Source organism: Salvelinus fontinalis, chromosome 22 (genome assembly GCF_029448725.1).
Source record: "Salvelinus fontinalis isolate EN_2023a chromosome 22, ASM2944872v1, whole genome shotgun sequence".
Lineage (NCBI taxonomy): Eukaryota > Metazoa > Chordata > Actinopteri > Salmoniformes > Salmonidae > Salvelinus > Salvelinus fontinalis.
The window spans coordinates 2,351,994-2,368,998 of NC_074686.1; the positions used below are offsets into that span (position 1 = coordinate 2,351,994).

At 45.7% G+C, this 17,005-nt stretch overlaps 1 protein-coding gene across 7 annotated transcripts in view; it reads right to left on the reverse strand.

Annotated features, from left to right (window-relative positions):
* LOC129819544 (sodium bicarbonate cotransporter 3-like) overlaps nucleotides 1-17,005 on the reverse strand; it is a 68,700-nt gene that overhangs the window by 8,517 nt on the left and 43,178 nt on the right. For 6 of the 7 annotated variants that reach the window (XM_055875888.1, XM_055875889.1, XM_055875890.1 and 3 more), the window contains 6 exons: nucleotides 14,270-14,444; nucleotides 11,896-12,029; nucleotides 11,068-11,313; nucleotides 10,764-10,869; nucleotides 10,526-10,687; nucleotides 10,149-10,262 (listed from right to left, as the gene is read on the reverse strand). In XM_055875888.1, the coding sequence (XP_055731863.1) occupies nucleotides 10,149-10,262; nucleotides 10,526-10,687; nucleotides 10,764-10,869; nucleotides 11,068-11,313; nucleotides 11,896-12,029; nucleotides 14,270-14,444 (937 nt within the window). The remainder of the gene's footprint in view (nucleotides 1-10,148; nucleotides 10,263-10,525; nucleotides 10,688-10,763; nucleotides 10,870-11,067; nucleotides 11,314-11,895; nucleotides 12,030-14,269; nucleotides 14,445-17,005) is intronic. The other variant, XM_055875891.1, reaches the window with a different exon arrangement.

A 17,005-nucleotide genomic window follows, 5' to 3' on the forward strand; every position in this document is an offset into this window, starting at 1 on the left:
CATAGGGCACTAGTCGATTCAGGTGCAGCTGGGAACTTTATGGATCGCGGACTCGCCCGTAAGTTGGGCGTTCCGCTTGTGCCGATAGATTCTCCCTTTCCCGTTCACTCCCTAGATAGCCGGCCATTAGGGTCAGGGGTGGTCAGGGAGGTCACAGTTCCCCTGGACATGGTAACGCAGGGGAATCATAGGGAACGTATCAGTCTCTTTATTATTGATTCGCCTGCGTTTCCAGTGGTGCTGGGTGTTCCCTGGTTGGCCCGGCACAATCCCAATATTTCGTGGAGACAGGGGGTTCTCCAGGGGTGGTCAGAGGAGTGTTCTGGAAGGTGTCTGGGAGTTTCCATTGGTGCCACGTCGGTGGAGAGTCCAGACCAGGGTTCCACGGTGCGCATTCCCCCCGAGTATGCCGATTTGGCAATCGCTTTCTGTAAAAAGAAAGCGACGAAATTACCACCACATCGACCGGGTAGGGATTGTGCGATAGATCTCCAGGTTAACGCTGCGCTTCCTAAGAGTCACGTGTACCCTTTGTCCCAAGAGGAGACGTTGGCTATGGAGACATATGTCGCGGAGTCTCTGGGACAGGGGTACATTCGGCCCTCCATCTCACCCGTCTCCTCGAGTTTCTTTTTTGTGAAGAAAAAGGAGGGAGGTTTGCGTCCGTGTATTGATTATAGAGGTCTAAATGCCATCACAGTGGGGTTTAGTTACCCACTACCTCTCATCGCTTCGGCGGTGGAATCATTTCACGGAGCGCAGTTCTTTACAAAACTGGACCTCAGGAGCGCGTACAGTCTGGTGCGTATTCGGAAAGGAGATGAGTGGAAAACCGCATTTAGTACCACATCGGGCCACTATGAGTACTGCGTCATGCCGTATGGGTTAAAGAATGCTCCAGCCGTTTTCCAATCCTTTGTAGACGACATTCTCAGGGACCTGCACGTGCAGGGGGTAGTTGTGTATATCGATGACATTCTGATCTACTCAACTACTCACGCCGCGCATGTATCTCTGGTGCGCAAAGTGCTTGGCAGACTGCTGGAGCATGACCTATACGTCAAGGCTGAGAAGTGTGTGTTCTCCAAACAAGCCGTCTCCTTCCTGGGTTATCGCATTTCCACCTCGGGGGTGGTGGTGGAGAGTGACCGCATAAAGGCCGTGCGTAATTGGCCGACTCCAACCACGGTGAAGGAGGTGCAGCGGTTTTTGGGTTTTGCCAACTACTACCGGAGATTTATCCGGGGTTTTGGCCAGGTGGCGGCTCCCATTACCTCACTGCTAAAGGGGGGCCCGGTGCGGTTGCGGTGGTCGGCGGCGGCGGACGGAGCTTTCAACAGGTTGAAGGCTCTGTTCACGGATGCTCCCGTGTTGGCGCATCCGGATCCCTCTTTGGCATTCATAGTGGAGGTGGATGCGTCCGAGGCTGGGGTGGGTGCCGTGCTATCACAGCGCTCGGGTACGCCACCAAAACTCCGCCCCTGCGCTTTCTTCTCTAGTAAGCTCAGTGCAGCGGAGCGTAACTATGATGTGGGGGATCGGGAGTTGTTAGCGGTGGTCAGGGCTCTGAAGGTGTGGAGACACTGGCTTGAGGGGGCTAAGCACCCTTTTCTCATCTGGACCGACCACCAGAATCTGGAGTATATTCGGGCAGCTCGGAGACTGAACCCGCGTCAGGCAAGGTGGGCCATGTTTTTCACCCGGTTTCGGTACACGTTGTCTTATAGACCAGGCTCCCAAAACGTAAAGGCTGATGCATTGTCCCGCCTTTACGACACGGAGGATAGGACCACCGAACCCACTCCCATCATCCCCGCCTCGAGGCTGATAGCGCCAGTGGTATGGGAGGTGGACTCGGACATCGAGCGGGCGCTACGGGCGGAACCCGCGCCTCCTCAGTGTCCGGCGGGCCGTAAGTACGTACCGCTTGGTGTTCGGGACCGACTGATTCGGTGGGCTCATGTCCTACCCTCCTCGGGTCACCCTGGGGTGACGAGGACCGTGGGGAGCCTTCGGGGGAGGTATTGGTGGCCTACCTTAGCTCGGGACGTTAGGGTTTATGTCTCCTCCTGTTCGGTATGCGCTCAGAGTAAGGCTCCTAGGCACCTTCCTAGAGGGAAGTTGCAACCCCTCCCCGTTCCACAACGACCATGGTCTCATCTGTCCGTAGACTTCCTGACAGATCTCCCCCCTTCTCAGGGAAACACTACGGTTCTGGTCATTGTGGATCGGTTTTCTAAGTCCTGCCGTCTCCTCCCGTTGCCCGGTATCCCTACTGCCCTACAGACTGCGGAGGCCTTATTCACTCACGTCTTCCGGCACTACGGGGTGCCGGAGGACATCGTTTCTGATCGGGGCCCCCAATTCACGTCCCGAGTATGGAGGGCGTTCATGGAGCGTCTGGGGGTCACGGTCAGCTTGACTTCCGGTTTTCACCCCGAGAGTAATGGGCAGGTGGAAAGAGTGAACCAGGAGGTGGGTAGGTTTCTGCGGTCGTATTGCCAGGACCGGCCAGGGGAGTGGGCGAGATACATTCCCTGGGCCGAGATGGCCCAGAACTCCCTACGCCACTCCTCTACTAATGTGTCCCCCTTTCAGTGTGTGTTGGGGTACCAGCCGGTTCTGGCACCATGGCAGCCGAGCCAGACCGAGGCTCCTGCGGTGGAGGAGTGGGTACAGCGCTCCAAAGAGACCTGGAGGGCCGTCCAGGAGTCCCTCCAACAAGCTACTACTAGGCAGAAGAGGAGCGCTGACCGCCACCGCAGTGAGGCCCCCGTGTTTGTACCGGGGGAAAGGGTCTGGCTCTCGACCCGAAACCTACCCCTCCGCTTGCCCTGCCGGAAGCTGAGGCCGCAGTGTGTAGGGCCCTTCAAAGTCCTGAGGAGAATAAACGAGGTGTGTTATCGGTTAAAACTCCCTTCCTATTATCGTATTAACCCCTCGTTTCATGTGTCTCTCCTCAGGCCGGTGGTAGCTGGTCCCCTGCAGGACGGTGAGGTGCTGGAGGTCCCTCCTCCCCCTTTAGACATCGAGGGGTCCCCGGCGTATACGATACGGGCCATTCTGAACTCAAGACGCCGGGTGAGGGGCCTGCAGTACCTCGTAGACTGGGAGGGGTACGGTCCGGAGGAGAGGTGCTGGGTACCGGTGGAGGACATTTTGGATCCATCTATGTTAAGGGATTTCCATCGCCTCCATCCGGATCGCCCTGCGCCTCGTCCTCCGGGTCGACCTCGAGGCCGGTGTCGGCGCGCTGCGGGAGCCACGCGTCAGAGGGGGGGTACTGTCACGACTTCAACCGAGGCAGGCTCTCCTTCCCGTTCGGGTGGCGTTCGGCGGTCGTCGTCACCGGCCTATTAGCTGCCACTGATCCTTTTCTCCCCCTCCCTATGTGTTTATTTGTATCACCTGGTTTGGGGTAATTGGTAATTAGTGTGGCTTTATTAGCCAGCCAGATTGTATGCTTCTTTGTGCGGGATTGTTCGTCTGTTGCTGTGGATTTCGGGAGTGGGTTTTGTATTGTGTACTGGGTTTGTCTCCCGTGTTAGAAGACAGGTGTTTATGACACCCAGTAAGTCCGTGTTGGACATTTTGGTTTGCCGGTTAGGCATTAAATATCACCGCATTGAAGCTCTGCTGTTCCTGCGTCTGATTTCACACCCCACCGACACCCAGGTCGTTACAAGTACAGAGACAAAGTGGAGTCGCAATTCAACGGCTCAGTCACGAGACGATGTGTTATGGACTCTAGACATTCACGAATTATGAAGGGAAAACCAACCATGTCGCGGACACCGATGTTTTGCTTCCGGACAAGCTAAACACCTTCTTTGCCCGCTTTGAGGATAACACAGTGCCGCTGACACAGGCCGCTCCTGAGGACTGTGAGCTCTCGTTCTTTGTGGCCGATGTGAGTAAAACATTTAACTTCTTTGGGGTAGGGGGCAGTATTTTCACATCCGGATGAAAAGCATGCCCAGAGTAAACGGCCTGCTACAAAGCCATAAAAGCTAGAATATGCATATTATTAGTAGATTTGGATGGAAAACACTCTGAAGTTTTTTTTAACTGTTTGAATGATGTCTGTGAGTATAACATAACTCATATGGCAGGCAAAAACCTGAGAGAAATTCCAACCAGGAAGTGGGAAATCTGAGGTTGGTCGATTTTCAACTCAGCTCCTATTGAAAATACAGTGGGATATTGGTAATGTTGCACTTCCTAAGGCTTCCATTAGATGTCAACAGTCGTTAGAACCTTGTCTGATGCCTCTACTGTGAAGTGGAGCCAAAGGAGAGAGGAATGAGTCAGGTCTATCATGACCTGAACATGCCCTGACCATGCGTGTTCACGTGAGAGCAAGCTATGTTCCATTCCACTTCTGAAGACAATGGAATACTCCGGTTGGAACATTATTGAAGAATTATGTTAAAAACATCCTTAAAGATTGATTCAATACTTCGTTTGTCGTATTTTTACGGACTGTAATATAACATTTTTCACTTTTCGTCCGTACTTTCCGCTGGACCTGCCCGCGCGTCGTGAGTTTGGAAAGTATACTGAACGATAGAACAACAAGGAGGAATTTGGACATAATTGATGGACATTATCGGTCAAAACAAACATTTATTGTGGAACTGGGATTCCTGGGAGTGCATTCTGATGAATATCATCAAAGGTAAGTGAATGTTTAGAATGTTACTTCTGACTTCTGTTGACTGCATAATATGGCGGCTATATTTGTGTCTTGATTGGGCTCTGAGCGCCGACTCAGATTATTGCATGGGTTGCTTTTTTGAAATCTGACACAGCGGTTGCATTAAGGAGAAGTGCATCTAAAATTCCATGCATAACAGTTGTATCTTTTAGCAATGTTTATTATGAGTATTCCTGTAAATTGATGTGGCTCTCTGCAAAATCAAAGGATGTTTTGGAACTTCTGAACGTAAGGCGCCAATGTAAACTCAGAATTTTGGATATAAATATGAACTCTACCGAACAAAACATACATGTATTGTGTAACATGAAATCCTATGAGTGTCATTTGATGAAGATCATCAAAGGTTAGTGATTCATTTTATCTATATTTCTGCTTTTTGTGAATCCTTTCTTTGGCTGGAAAAATGGCTGTGTTATTCTGTGAATAGGCACTCACTTAACATAATCGTTTGGTTTGCTTTCGTCGTAAAGCCTTTTTGAAATCGGACACTGTGGCTGGATTTACAACAAGTGTAGCTTTAAAATGGTGTAAAATACATGTATGTTTGAGGAATTTTAATTATGGGATTTCCGTTGTTTTAAATTTGGCGCCCTGCAGTTTCACTGGCTTTTGAAGAGGTGGGACGCTACTGTCTCACGTACACTAGAGAGGTTAAGAGTGTTAACTTCTTGAGAATACAGGGGGTGCTGTTTTCACATTAGCATAATTGCCTCTACAGATTAAACTGCCTCTTATTCAATTATTTCTGTTACTATATGCATATAACCATATACCATTGGATAGAAAACAAGCTATGGTTTCTAAATCCGTTTCAATTTTGACTCTGAGTGAAACACAGGTCATTTGACAGCACTTTCCCTGAGCAAGAAGAAGATTGCAAGATGTGTATGCTCGCTTCAACGCTCTGCCTATATATGGTCACGCCACCTATGACCCGAAACACACTTCATTCGTCTTCCTCTGGGTGTCAGGAAGACGTCAGAGGAGAAATTTTTTGTTTATCTTGTACTGACGTGAAATAAGACCTATTTCTTTAGCGTGACCGACAACTTCCGGTTTTCTGAAACGCGCGTTTTAGAGGTGCAATTGTCTTTTGTTATGCTGACGTTACGGATGAAAACTATCTCCGTCTCGAAGTTTGTTTGATACATGTGACCATATCATCGTAATGTATGTTTTTTCAATATAGTTTAATCAGATTATTTGAATTTTTTCGGGAGTTTTGCCGTGTTCCGTTCTGTGAGTTTTTTAACTTTGGACAGGGACCGTGCCAGTCGACCAGTACCCAGGCTAAATGAAGAGGGAAAGTTGCCATTGTGAATGGATTGAACGACTCATCAGGACTAAGGACACCTTGATCAACATTCTGATGAAAGATCAGCAATAGTAAGACCCAATTTACGATGTTATTTCATATATCTGTCGTGCATGTGAACTGGTCGGGCGCGCCCAGCTGGTTCTGGCTGGCGTGGCTATGCTAATTTAGCGCTACATTTTGTTTTCGCTATAAAACATTTAATAAATCTGAAATATTGTTTGGATTCACCAGATGTTGGGCTTTCAATATCTGTACGCTGTGTATTTTTTCTGAAATGTTTTAAGACAAGTAATTAGTTATATAACGTTGGTCTCTGTAATTGTTCTAGCTGCATCAGCACTATATCAGATTGCAGCTGCAATGTAGAACTGTGATTTATACCTGAAAAATGCACATTTAAAAAAAAAAAACTATGCTATACCATAAATATGTTATCAGACTGTCATCTTATGAATTTGTTTGTTGGTTAGTGGCTATCAATATCTTAGTTTAGCCGAATTGGTGATAGCACCTGATGGAGTAAGAAACTGTTGGAGTAAGAAAATGGTGTCTTTTGCTATCGTGTTTAGCTAATAGATTTACATATTGTGTCTTCCCTGTAAAACATTTAAAAAATCTGAAATGGTGGTTTTATTCACAAGATCTGTGTCTTTCATTGGGTGTCTTGGACTTGTGATTTAATGATATTTAGATGCTACTATTTAATTGTGACGCTATGCTAGCGATGCTAATCAGTGTGGGGGGGGTGGGGGGTGCTCCCGGATCCGGATTAGGTACTCTGTAGAGGTTAACTCTTGCAAGGCTGCCGGGCCAGACGGCATCCCTAGCTGCGTCCTCATAGCACGCGCAGACCAGCTGGCTGGAGTGTTTAAGGCATGTTCAATCTCTCCCTATCCCAGTCTGCTGTCCCCACTTGATTCAATATTGTTCCTGTACCCAAAAAAGCGAAGGTAACTGAAAGTAAATCAGCATGATTCTGTCAGCATGAAGTGCTTGAGAGGCTAGTTAACTTCTTTGTGATAGGGGGCAGCATTTTCACTTTTGGATGAATAGCGTGCCCATAGTGAACTGCCTCCTACTCTGTCCCAGATGCTAATATATGCATATTATTATTACTATTGGATATAAAACACTCGGAAGTTTATAAAACTGTTTGAATGATGTCTGTGAGTATAACAGAACTCATATGGCAGGCACAAACCTGAGAAAAAATCCAAAAAGGAAGTGACAATTCTGAGGCTGGTCGATGTTCAACTCATCACCTATTCAATTCCCTTTAAGATATGGATCTGTTTGCACTTCCTGCGCCTTCCACCTGATGTCAACAGTCTGTAGAACGTGGAATGAAGCCTCTACTGTGATGTTGAGCCGGATGGGAGGTGTTTCAGTCATTGGTCTGGCAGAATGCCAGTTTCTGGTCACGCGCATTCCAAACGATATCGTCTTGCTTTCCATTACTTCTAGAGACACAAAGGAATTCTCCGGTTGGAACGTTATTGGATAGTTATGATAACATCCTGAAGATTGATTCTCTACTTAGTTTGACCAGTTTATTCGACCTGTAATATAACTTTTTGAAGTTTTTGTCCGAGTTCGCCTGCATCTGCGCGAGCGTTTGAAAATGGGCACTAAACGTGCTAACAAAAGTAGCTACTTAGACATAAGTAATGGACATTATTGAACAAAACAACGATTTATCGTGGAACTAGGATTCCTGGGAGTGCATTCTGATGAAGATCATTAAAGGTAAGGGAATATTTATGATGTAATTTCGTATTTCTGTTGACTCCAACATGGCGGAGAAATGTTGTTATATCTGAGCGCCGTCACAGATTATTGCATGGTGTGCTTTTTCCGTAAAGTTTTTTTAAAATCTGACACAGCGGTTGCATTAAGAACAAGTGTATCTTTAATTCTATGTAAAACATGTATCTTTCATCAAAGTGTATGATGAGTATTCCTGTTATTAGATGTGGCTCTCGGCAATTTCTCCGGATATTTTGGAGGCATTTCTGAACATGGCGCCAATGTAACCTAAGATTTTTGGATATAAATATGCACATTATCGAACAAAACATACATGTATTGTGTAACATGATGTCCTATGAGTGTCATCTGATGAAGATCATCAAAGGTTAGTGATTCATTTGATCTCTATTTCTGCTTTTTGTGACTCCTATCTTTGGCTGGGAAAATGGCTGTGTTTTTCTGTGGCTATGTACTGAGCTAACATAATCGTTTGGTGTGCTTTCGCCATAAATCCTTTTTGAAATCAGACATGTTGACTGGATTCACAACATGTGTAGCTTTAATTTGGTGTCTTTCATATGTGATTTCATGAAAGATAGATTTTTATAGTAATATATTGAATTTGGCGCGCTGCATTTTTTTCTGGCTTTTGGCCAAGTGGGACGTTAGCGTCCCACATATCCCAGAGAACTTAAGGATCAATTCACCTTCACATTACCAGACACCCTAGATACCGCAGCAAAAAATCCACAGATGATGCAATCGCTATTTGCACTGCACACTGCTCTATCCCATCTGGACAAGAGGAAAACCTATGTAAGAATGCTGCTCATTGACTACAGCTCAGCCTTAAACACCATAGTACCCTCCAAGTTCATCCTTAAGCCCTGGGTCTGTACCCCACCCTGCGCAACTGGGTCCTGGACTTCCTGACGGCTTCCCCCAGGTGGTGAAGGTAGGCAACAACACCTGTACTATGCTGATTCTCAACACTGGGGCCCCACAAGGGTGCGTGCTCAGCCCCCTCCTGTACTCCCTGTTCACCCATGACTGTGTGGAAAGCACACCTCCAACTCAATCATCAAGTTTGCAGATGACACAACAGTAGTAGGCCTGATTACCAACAACGACGAGACAGCTAACAGGGATAAGCTGAGGGCCCTGGCGTAGTGGTGCCAGGAAAATAACCTCTCCCTCAATGTCATCAAAACGAAGGAGCTGATTGTGGACACACACACAGTGGCCATGTAGTGTATATACACTACCAGTCAAAAGTTTGGACACACCTACTCATTCCAGCGTTTTTCTTTATTTTTTAATTTTTTTCTACATTGTAGAATAATAGTGAAGACATACAAACTATGAAATAACACATATGGAATCATGTAGTAACCAAAAAAGTTAGGCATCCTTCCTAACTCAGTTGCTGGTGCGGAAGGAAACCACTCAGGGATTTCACCATGAGGCCAATGGTGACTTTAAACAGTTACAGAGTTTAATGGCTGTGATTAGAGAAAACTGAGGCTGGATCAACAACATTGTAGTTCATAATACTAAACTAATTGACAAAGTAAAAATAGGGAAGCCTGTACAGAACAAAAATATTCCAAAAGATGCATCTTGTTTGCAACAAGGCACTAAAGTAGTACTGCAAAACATGTGGCAAAGCAATTGTCTTTTTGTCCTGAATAGAAAGTGTTGTGTTGGAATTGCCCCAAACATATTACTGAATACCACTCTCACAACTTTAAAGCATAGTGGTGGCAGAATCATATTATTGATATGCTCATAATTGTTAAGGACTGGGGAGTTTTTCAGGATAAAAAAATTATGAAATAGAGCTAAGCACAGGCAAAATCCTTGAGGAAAACCTGGTTCAGTCTTCATTCCACCGGACACTGGGAGATGAATTCACCTTTCAGCAGGACAATAACCTAAAACACAAGGCCAAATCTACACTAGATTGCTTACCAAGAATACAGGGAATGTTCCTGAGTGACCGAGTTACAGTTGACTTAAATCTACTTCAAGATCTATGGCAAGACTTGAAAATAGTTGTCTAGCAATGATCAACAACCAATTTGACAGAGGTTGAAGAATTTTGAAAATAATAATGGGCAAATGTTGTACAATCCAGGTGTGCAAAGCTCTCTGTAATTGCTGTCAAAGGTGATTCTAATATGTATTGACTCAGGGGTGTGAATACTTATGTAAATGAAATATTTCTGCACATTTTTTAAAAACTTTTTTTCACTTTGTCATTATGGGTTATTAGGTGGATGAGATAAAAAAAAAAAGACTTCATCCATTTTGAATTCAGGCCGTAACAACAAAATGTGGAATAAGTCAAGGGGGTCCTACCTCAAAGCGGTCGGGTACGTTGAGTTTAGGAGAGGGGATGCCCATTAGATAGTCCACCAGCACCATGATCATAATGGTCAGAAACACGGCAAAGTCACTGATGGTGGATCGCACCTGTACAACCCATATTGACGACAATACATAATCATGGTAATGTGTAAAAAACACAGTCATTAAAATTCACTCAGTGGGAACACCTACACAGTAGCTAACAGTAATAGCAAAATGTGGAACATATTGTGTGGGAAGAATGTGAAGACCTTGAAGTTAATTGTGAATGTTGATGCAGCACAATAAAACTTACCAGTTCACACATTTACATTTTAGATGAACGCACACAGACACACACACACCATGCTCACAAGTGAATAACACACCTTTGTAGGGAAGTATCGCTCGGTCTTGATGTCCTTGAGAAAAGAGGAGAGGAAGAAGGTGGTGAAAAAGAGGATGATGGACCAGAAGAGGACATCTGGGATGTAGGGGCCGTGGTGACCACAGGCAGGACCAGCAAACTCTCCATGGAGCAGGTTACACATCTGGCAAAGAGTGTAAAGGGTCAGAGAAATACACAGGCTCAACAGATGTTTTTGCAGTGTGTGTCCTCTGACTAACCGATACGTTGAGGCTGTTCCAGGAGATAGAGTCTGGTGTGTGTCCGGTCTGGTTCCACGTCTGCAAGATCTGAGCGGAGGCGTTGGCCGGTGGAGAACACTGACACCTGAGTCAAGAGAATACATCTTACACTCCCCATCCTAAATAGCACAAAACCATAAGCTCCCCTTTGATAGGCAGTGGTAACATCTAAAACATAGAAATCCAAATAGAAAAGATACATTAACTGAAGAAAGCAGAAAAATGGCAGTGCCCACTTCACGCGTCTTTCGCCCTCAACCTAGGTTCGCTGACCCTGACTCACGAGTAGAGTGTGAGGTTGTCCAGCTCGTTGTGCATGTTGACAGGGTAGTGTTCCCCCAGCTGGAAGAGCTTCTCCAGGGCCTCGTAGATGAAGATGATGCAGATGAGAGCGGCGAAGGCCTCCTCGGTGAAGCGGGTGATGTAACAGACCAGGGAGCTAGCGTCTGTGGCCACCAGGACCAGGCAGAGGAAGGCCGTCCACAGGCCGATGCTGGTCCTCAGAGACAGGTAGGACAGGCCGTAGTCCCTGGGTGGAGAGTACGGTAGATGAGATCAAGACACAATATTAGGGCTGTCAAACGATTAAAAAATGTATTTGAGTTAACTAGCAGGATTTTGTGATTAATGGCACATTTAGAATTTGCTTAAATTCAAAATTTAAGATTGAAAAAAAAAAAAACATTACAAAAATATTAACGTCTTGATTTTGTCTGAAGTAATGGTTAGCAAAATTAGGTAAATTGAGAAAGCACACTTTACTTAACCTCAATGTCAACTTCTTTTTACATGGCATTGTACTGTAGATTTTAGCAATCACTCGGACTATGCCTTATGAAATGATTGAGGATTCATCAATAATGATCTTGAGCCTGTCCCAACTTCTCTAATAACTAGTTAGGGCCCCAAGTTTTTCCTGACCATGTGACTTGACCAGAAAAAACTCCAGGCCTTGTAACTTACTGTACATGTACAGTATATAAAACTCAGGGAGTTACTGAGAAACAAATGAGAAATCCCCAAATGGCAGTAGTGAACTTGTCCTTGCAGGTTACTACCGCCAGAAGGCCACAGTGCGAATAAGTGTAACCAGGATCGGAGTAGCACTCACTTGCAAAACTTAAAGAGGATCTTCTCGAAAACCAGGACAGGCCCCGTGCTGCCCAGGATAGTGAGGGGCTGCCCCGCAAACAGAGAGAAAGCCACTCCTGTGAGGGACGCCCCAAACAGAGACTCTATGGCACTCTGTAGCAAGAGAAGGAAAAGAGGGAGGGAAAAGGGGAGGATGACGAAGAGGTAAATACATAGAGGAACCAGAGAGACTGGGAGACTAAGGGGAAAAGAGGCAAAGCGGACAGAACACCCCACATAACATAATACATATGTTTAAACTGACATTCCAGCTCAGACCGCCTAGCATCAGACTGCCTAGATAAACTTCTCTGCTTTTTCCATCACGTCGGCCTGTCAATTGTAATATCCCTCGGCCACTCGTCATCTGGTCAGTTTATTCAGACACATCACACACCCCGGCGCGCTGACGCTCGCTATGCCAACAGTCTCCCTCCTAATAAAGACATCTAGGGTCACTGTAGGGTGTGTGTGTGTAAGTCATTGTCAGGATCAAAGCACAGAGACAGTATATAGAGTAGCTCACAGTGAGGAAGAGGGACACCATCTAAGCACCTACTATTTACTTATAGTGATATGCATCCTACATGCTTTTAGTGATAAACAAATAGGGTAAGACCTTGTCGTAAACCTGTTTCACCAGGCAGGTGGCAGATACAGTTGAAGTCGGAAGTTTACATACACTTAGGTTGGAGTCATTAAAACTTGTTTTTCAACCACTCCACAAATGTATCACTAGCAAACTATAGTTTTGTCAAGTCTGTTAGGACATCTACTTTGTGCATGACACAAGAAATTTTTCCAACAATTGTTTACAGACAGATTATTTCACTGTATCACAATTCCAGTGGGTCAGAAGTTTACATACACTAAGTTGACTGTGCCTTTAAACAGCTTGGAAAATTCCAGAAAATTATGTCATGGCTTAAGAAGCTTCTGATTGACTCAAATTATGTCAATTAGCCTATTGGAGGTGTACCTGTGGATGTATTTCAAGACCTACCTTCAAACTCAAGGCTCTTTGCTTGACATCTTGGGAAAATCAAAAGAAATCAGCCAAGAGCTCAGAAAACAAATTGTAGACCTCCACAAGTCTGGTTCATCCTTGGGAGCAATTTCCAAATGCCTGAAGGTACCACGTTCATCTGTACAAACAATAGTAAGCAAGTATAAACACCATGGGACCACGCAGCTGTCATACCGCTCAGGAAGGTGACGTGTTCTGTCTCCTAGAGAGGAACGTACAATGGTGCAAATCAATCCCAGAACAACAGCAAAGGACCTTATGAAGATGCTGGAGGAAACAGTTACATCTATATCCACAGTAAAACGAGTCCGATATCGACATAACCTGAATGGCCACTCAGCAAGGAAGAAGCCACTGCTCCAAAACCGCCATAAAAAAGCCAGACTACAGTTTGCAACTGCACATGGGGACAAAGATCGTACTTTTTGGAGAAATTTCCTCTGGTCTGATGAAACAAAAATAGAACTGTTTGGCCATAATGACCATAGTTATGTTTGGAGGGAAAAGGTGGAGGCTTGCAAGCCGAGGAACACCATCCCAACCGTGAAGCACGGGGGTGGCAGCATCATGTTGTGGTGGTGCTTTGCTGCAGGAGGGACTGATGCACTTCACAAAATAGATGGCTTCATGAGGAAAGAAAATGATGTGCATATATTGAAGCAACATCTCAAGACATCAGTCAGGAAGTTAAAGCTTGGTCGCAAATGGGTCTTCCAAATGGTCAATGACCCCAAGCATACTTCAAAAGTTGTGGCAAAATGGCTTAAGGACAACAAAGTCAAGGTATTGGAGTGGCCATCACAAAGCCCTGACCTCAATCCTATAGACATTTTTTGGGCAGAACTGAAAAAGTGTGTGCGAGCAAGGAGGGCTACAAACCTGACTCAGTTATACCAGCTTTGTCAGCAGGAATGGGCCAAAATTCACCCAACTTATTGGTGGAAGCTTGTGGAAGGCTACCCAAAACGTTTGACCCAAGTTAAACAATTTAAAGGCAATACTACCAAATACTCATTGAGTGTATGTAAACTTCTGACCCACTGGGAATGTGATGAAAGAAATAAAAGCTGAAATAAATAATTCTCTCTACTATTATTCTGACATTTCACATTCTTAAAATAAAGTGGTGTTCCTAACTGACCTAAGACAGGGAATTCTTACTAGGATTAAATGTGAGGAATTGTGAAAAACTGAGTTTAAATGTATTTGGCTAAGGTGTATGTAAACTTCCGACTTCAACTGTATTAGGTGATATATCACAGATAGAAGACAAACAGATGTAATCGGAGTTGCATTCATTGATACTCATGTACAAGGAACCACTCACTATGTTGCCCTTTGTGGCCTCGCCCAGCAGCCCTCCGAAGGTGATGACAGGGGACATGCAGGCGCAGTAGAGAAACAGGATGGAGGCCAGACACTGCAGGTTCAACGAGTCCCGGATGTCGCTCCAGTAGAACGGGGCCTTCCGCTTTATATCCATCACCAGGCCTCCAAAGATCCTAGAGGAAGGGAAAAACCACAACACATTGCAGCAGGCTAACTGAAGTAGCAGCATTATACTAATGCGGTAGAGTACACCAGATAACATCTTGTACTTCTGGATTTGGTTTTTATACCATATAGGGGACCATAACACATTTGTCGACTCTTTTGGACCTCAACGCCTTCCTCTTGCAGGAACTGCTGACACTCCAGCCACATGAGGTCTAGCATTGTCTTGCATTAGGAGGAACCCAGGGCCAACTGCACCAGCATATGGTCTCACAAGGTGTCTGAGGATCTCATCTCGGTACCTAATGGCAGTCAGGCTACTTCTGGCGAGCACATGGAGGGCTGTGCGGCCCCCCAAAGAAATGCCACCCCACACCATGACTGACCCACCGCCAAACCGGTCATGCTGGAGGATGTTGCAGGCAGCATAACGTTCTCCACGGCGTCTCCAGACTCTGTCACGTGCTCAGTGTGAACCTGCTTTCATCTGTGAAGAACACAGGGCGTCAGTGGCGAATTTGCCAATCTTGGTGTTCTCTAGCAAATGCCAAACGTCCTGCACGGTGTTGGGCTGTAAGCACAACCCCCACCTGTGGACGTCGGGCCCTCATACCACCCTCATGGAGTCTGTTTCTGACCGTTTGAGCAGACACATGCACATTTGTGGCCTGCTGGAGGTCATTTTGCAGGGCTCTGGCAGTGCTCCTCCTTGCACAAAGGCGGAGGTAGCGGTCCTGCTGCTGGGTTGTTGCCCTCCTACGGCCTCCTCCACGTCTCCTGATGTACTGGCCTGTCTCCTGGTAGCGCCTCCATGCTCTGGACACTACGCTGACAGACACAGCAAACCTTCTTGCCACAGCTCGCATTGATGTGCCATCCTGGATGAGCTGCACTACCTGAACCACTTGTGTGGGTTGTAGACTCCGTCTCATGCTACCACTAGAGTGAAAGCACCGCCAGCATTCAAAAGTGACCAAAACATCAGCCAGGAAGCATAGGAACTGAGAAGTGGTCTGTGGTCACCACCTGCAGAATCACTCCTTTATTGGGGGTGTCTTGCTAATTGCCTATAATTTCCACCTTTTGTCTATTCCATTTGCACAACAGCATGTGAAATTTATTGTCAATCAGTGTTGCTTCCTAAGTGGACAGTTTGATTTCACAGAAGTATGATTGACATTGTGTTGTTTAAGTGTTCCCTTTATTTTTTTGAGCAGTGTATTTATGTTAGCATCGTAATTGTGCAGTCATAACGATCTATACAACATTAAAATCAACCATTCAATATCCGTGGTTATGTGCTGTGCAGTTCTGTTCATGACTTGTCACAGTATGTAGGAGTTGTATGCTGTTAATTTGGACTTCATAAACAGTTTCAATGTATTGCCTTAAAAATGTTTCATGAATTTCATAATGAATAACATTTATTTCAAATCAAAGTATATTTGTCACACGCGCCGAATACAACAGGTGAAATGCTTACTTACAAGCCCAATGCAATTTTAAGAAAACACCTAAAAAAAAAAACGTAGGAGATATGAAAAACAAATTATTAAGGAGCAGCAGCAAATAACAATAGTGGGGATATATAGGGGGTACCGATTCATAGTCAATGTGCAGGGGCACCGGTGTCGAGGTAATTATGTACATGCAGGTAGGGTTATTAAAGTGGCTATGCATAAATAGTCTGGGTAGCCATTTGATTAGCTGTTCAGGAGTCTTATGGCTTGGGGGTAGAAGCTGTTAAGAAGCCTCTTGGACCTAGACTTGGTGCTCCGTTACCGCTTGCCATACTGTAGCAGAGAGAGCAGTCTATGACTAGGTTGGCTGGAGTCTGACAATTGTTAGGGCCTTCTTCTGACATCGCCTGGTATAGAGGTCCTGGATGGATGTGTTGTTACCTAACCTTACCACCTGGGGGAAGCCCATCAGGAAGTCCAGGATTCAGTTGCCGAGGGAGGTGTTTAGTCCTTAGGTCTTAAGCTTAGTGATGAGTTGAGGGCACTATGGTGTTGAACACTAAGCTGTAGTCAATGAATAGCATTCTCACATAGGTGTTCCTTTTGTCCAGGTGGGAAAGGGCAGTGTGGGGTACAATAGAGATCTGTGGGTCTGTTGGTGCGGTATGCAAATTGGAGTGGGTCGAGGGTTTCTGGGATGATGGTGTTGATGTGAGCCATGACCAGCCTTTTAAAGCATTTCATGGCTACAGATGTGAGTGCTACGGGTCGGTGGTCATTTAGGCAGGTTACCTTAGTGTTCTTGGGCACAGGGACTATGGTGGTCTGCTTGACACATGTTGGTATTACAGACGCAGACAGGGAGAGGTTGAAAATGTCAGTGAAGACACTTGCCAGTTGTTCAGCGCATGCTCTGAGTACACCCGCATGCTCGGAGTATAGACGGTAATCCGTCTGGCCCAGAGGCCTTGTGAATGTTGACTTGTTTAAAGGTCTTACTCACATCGGCTGCGGAGAGCGTGATCACACAGTCATCTGGACCAGCTGATGATCTCATGCATGCCTCAGTGTTACTTGCCTCGAAGCGAGCATAGAAGTTATTTAGCTCG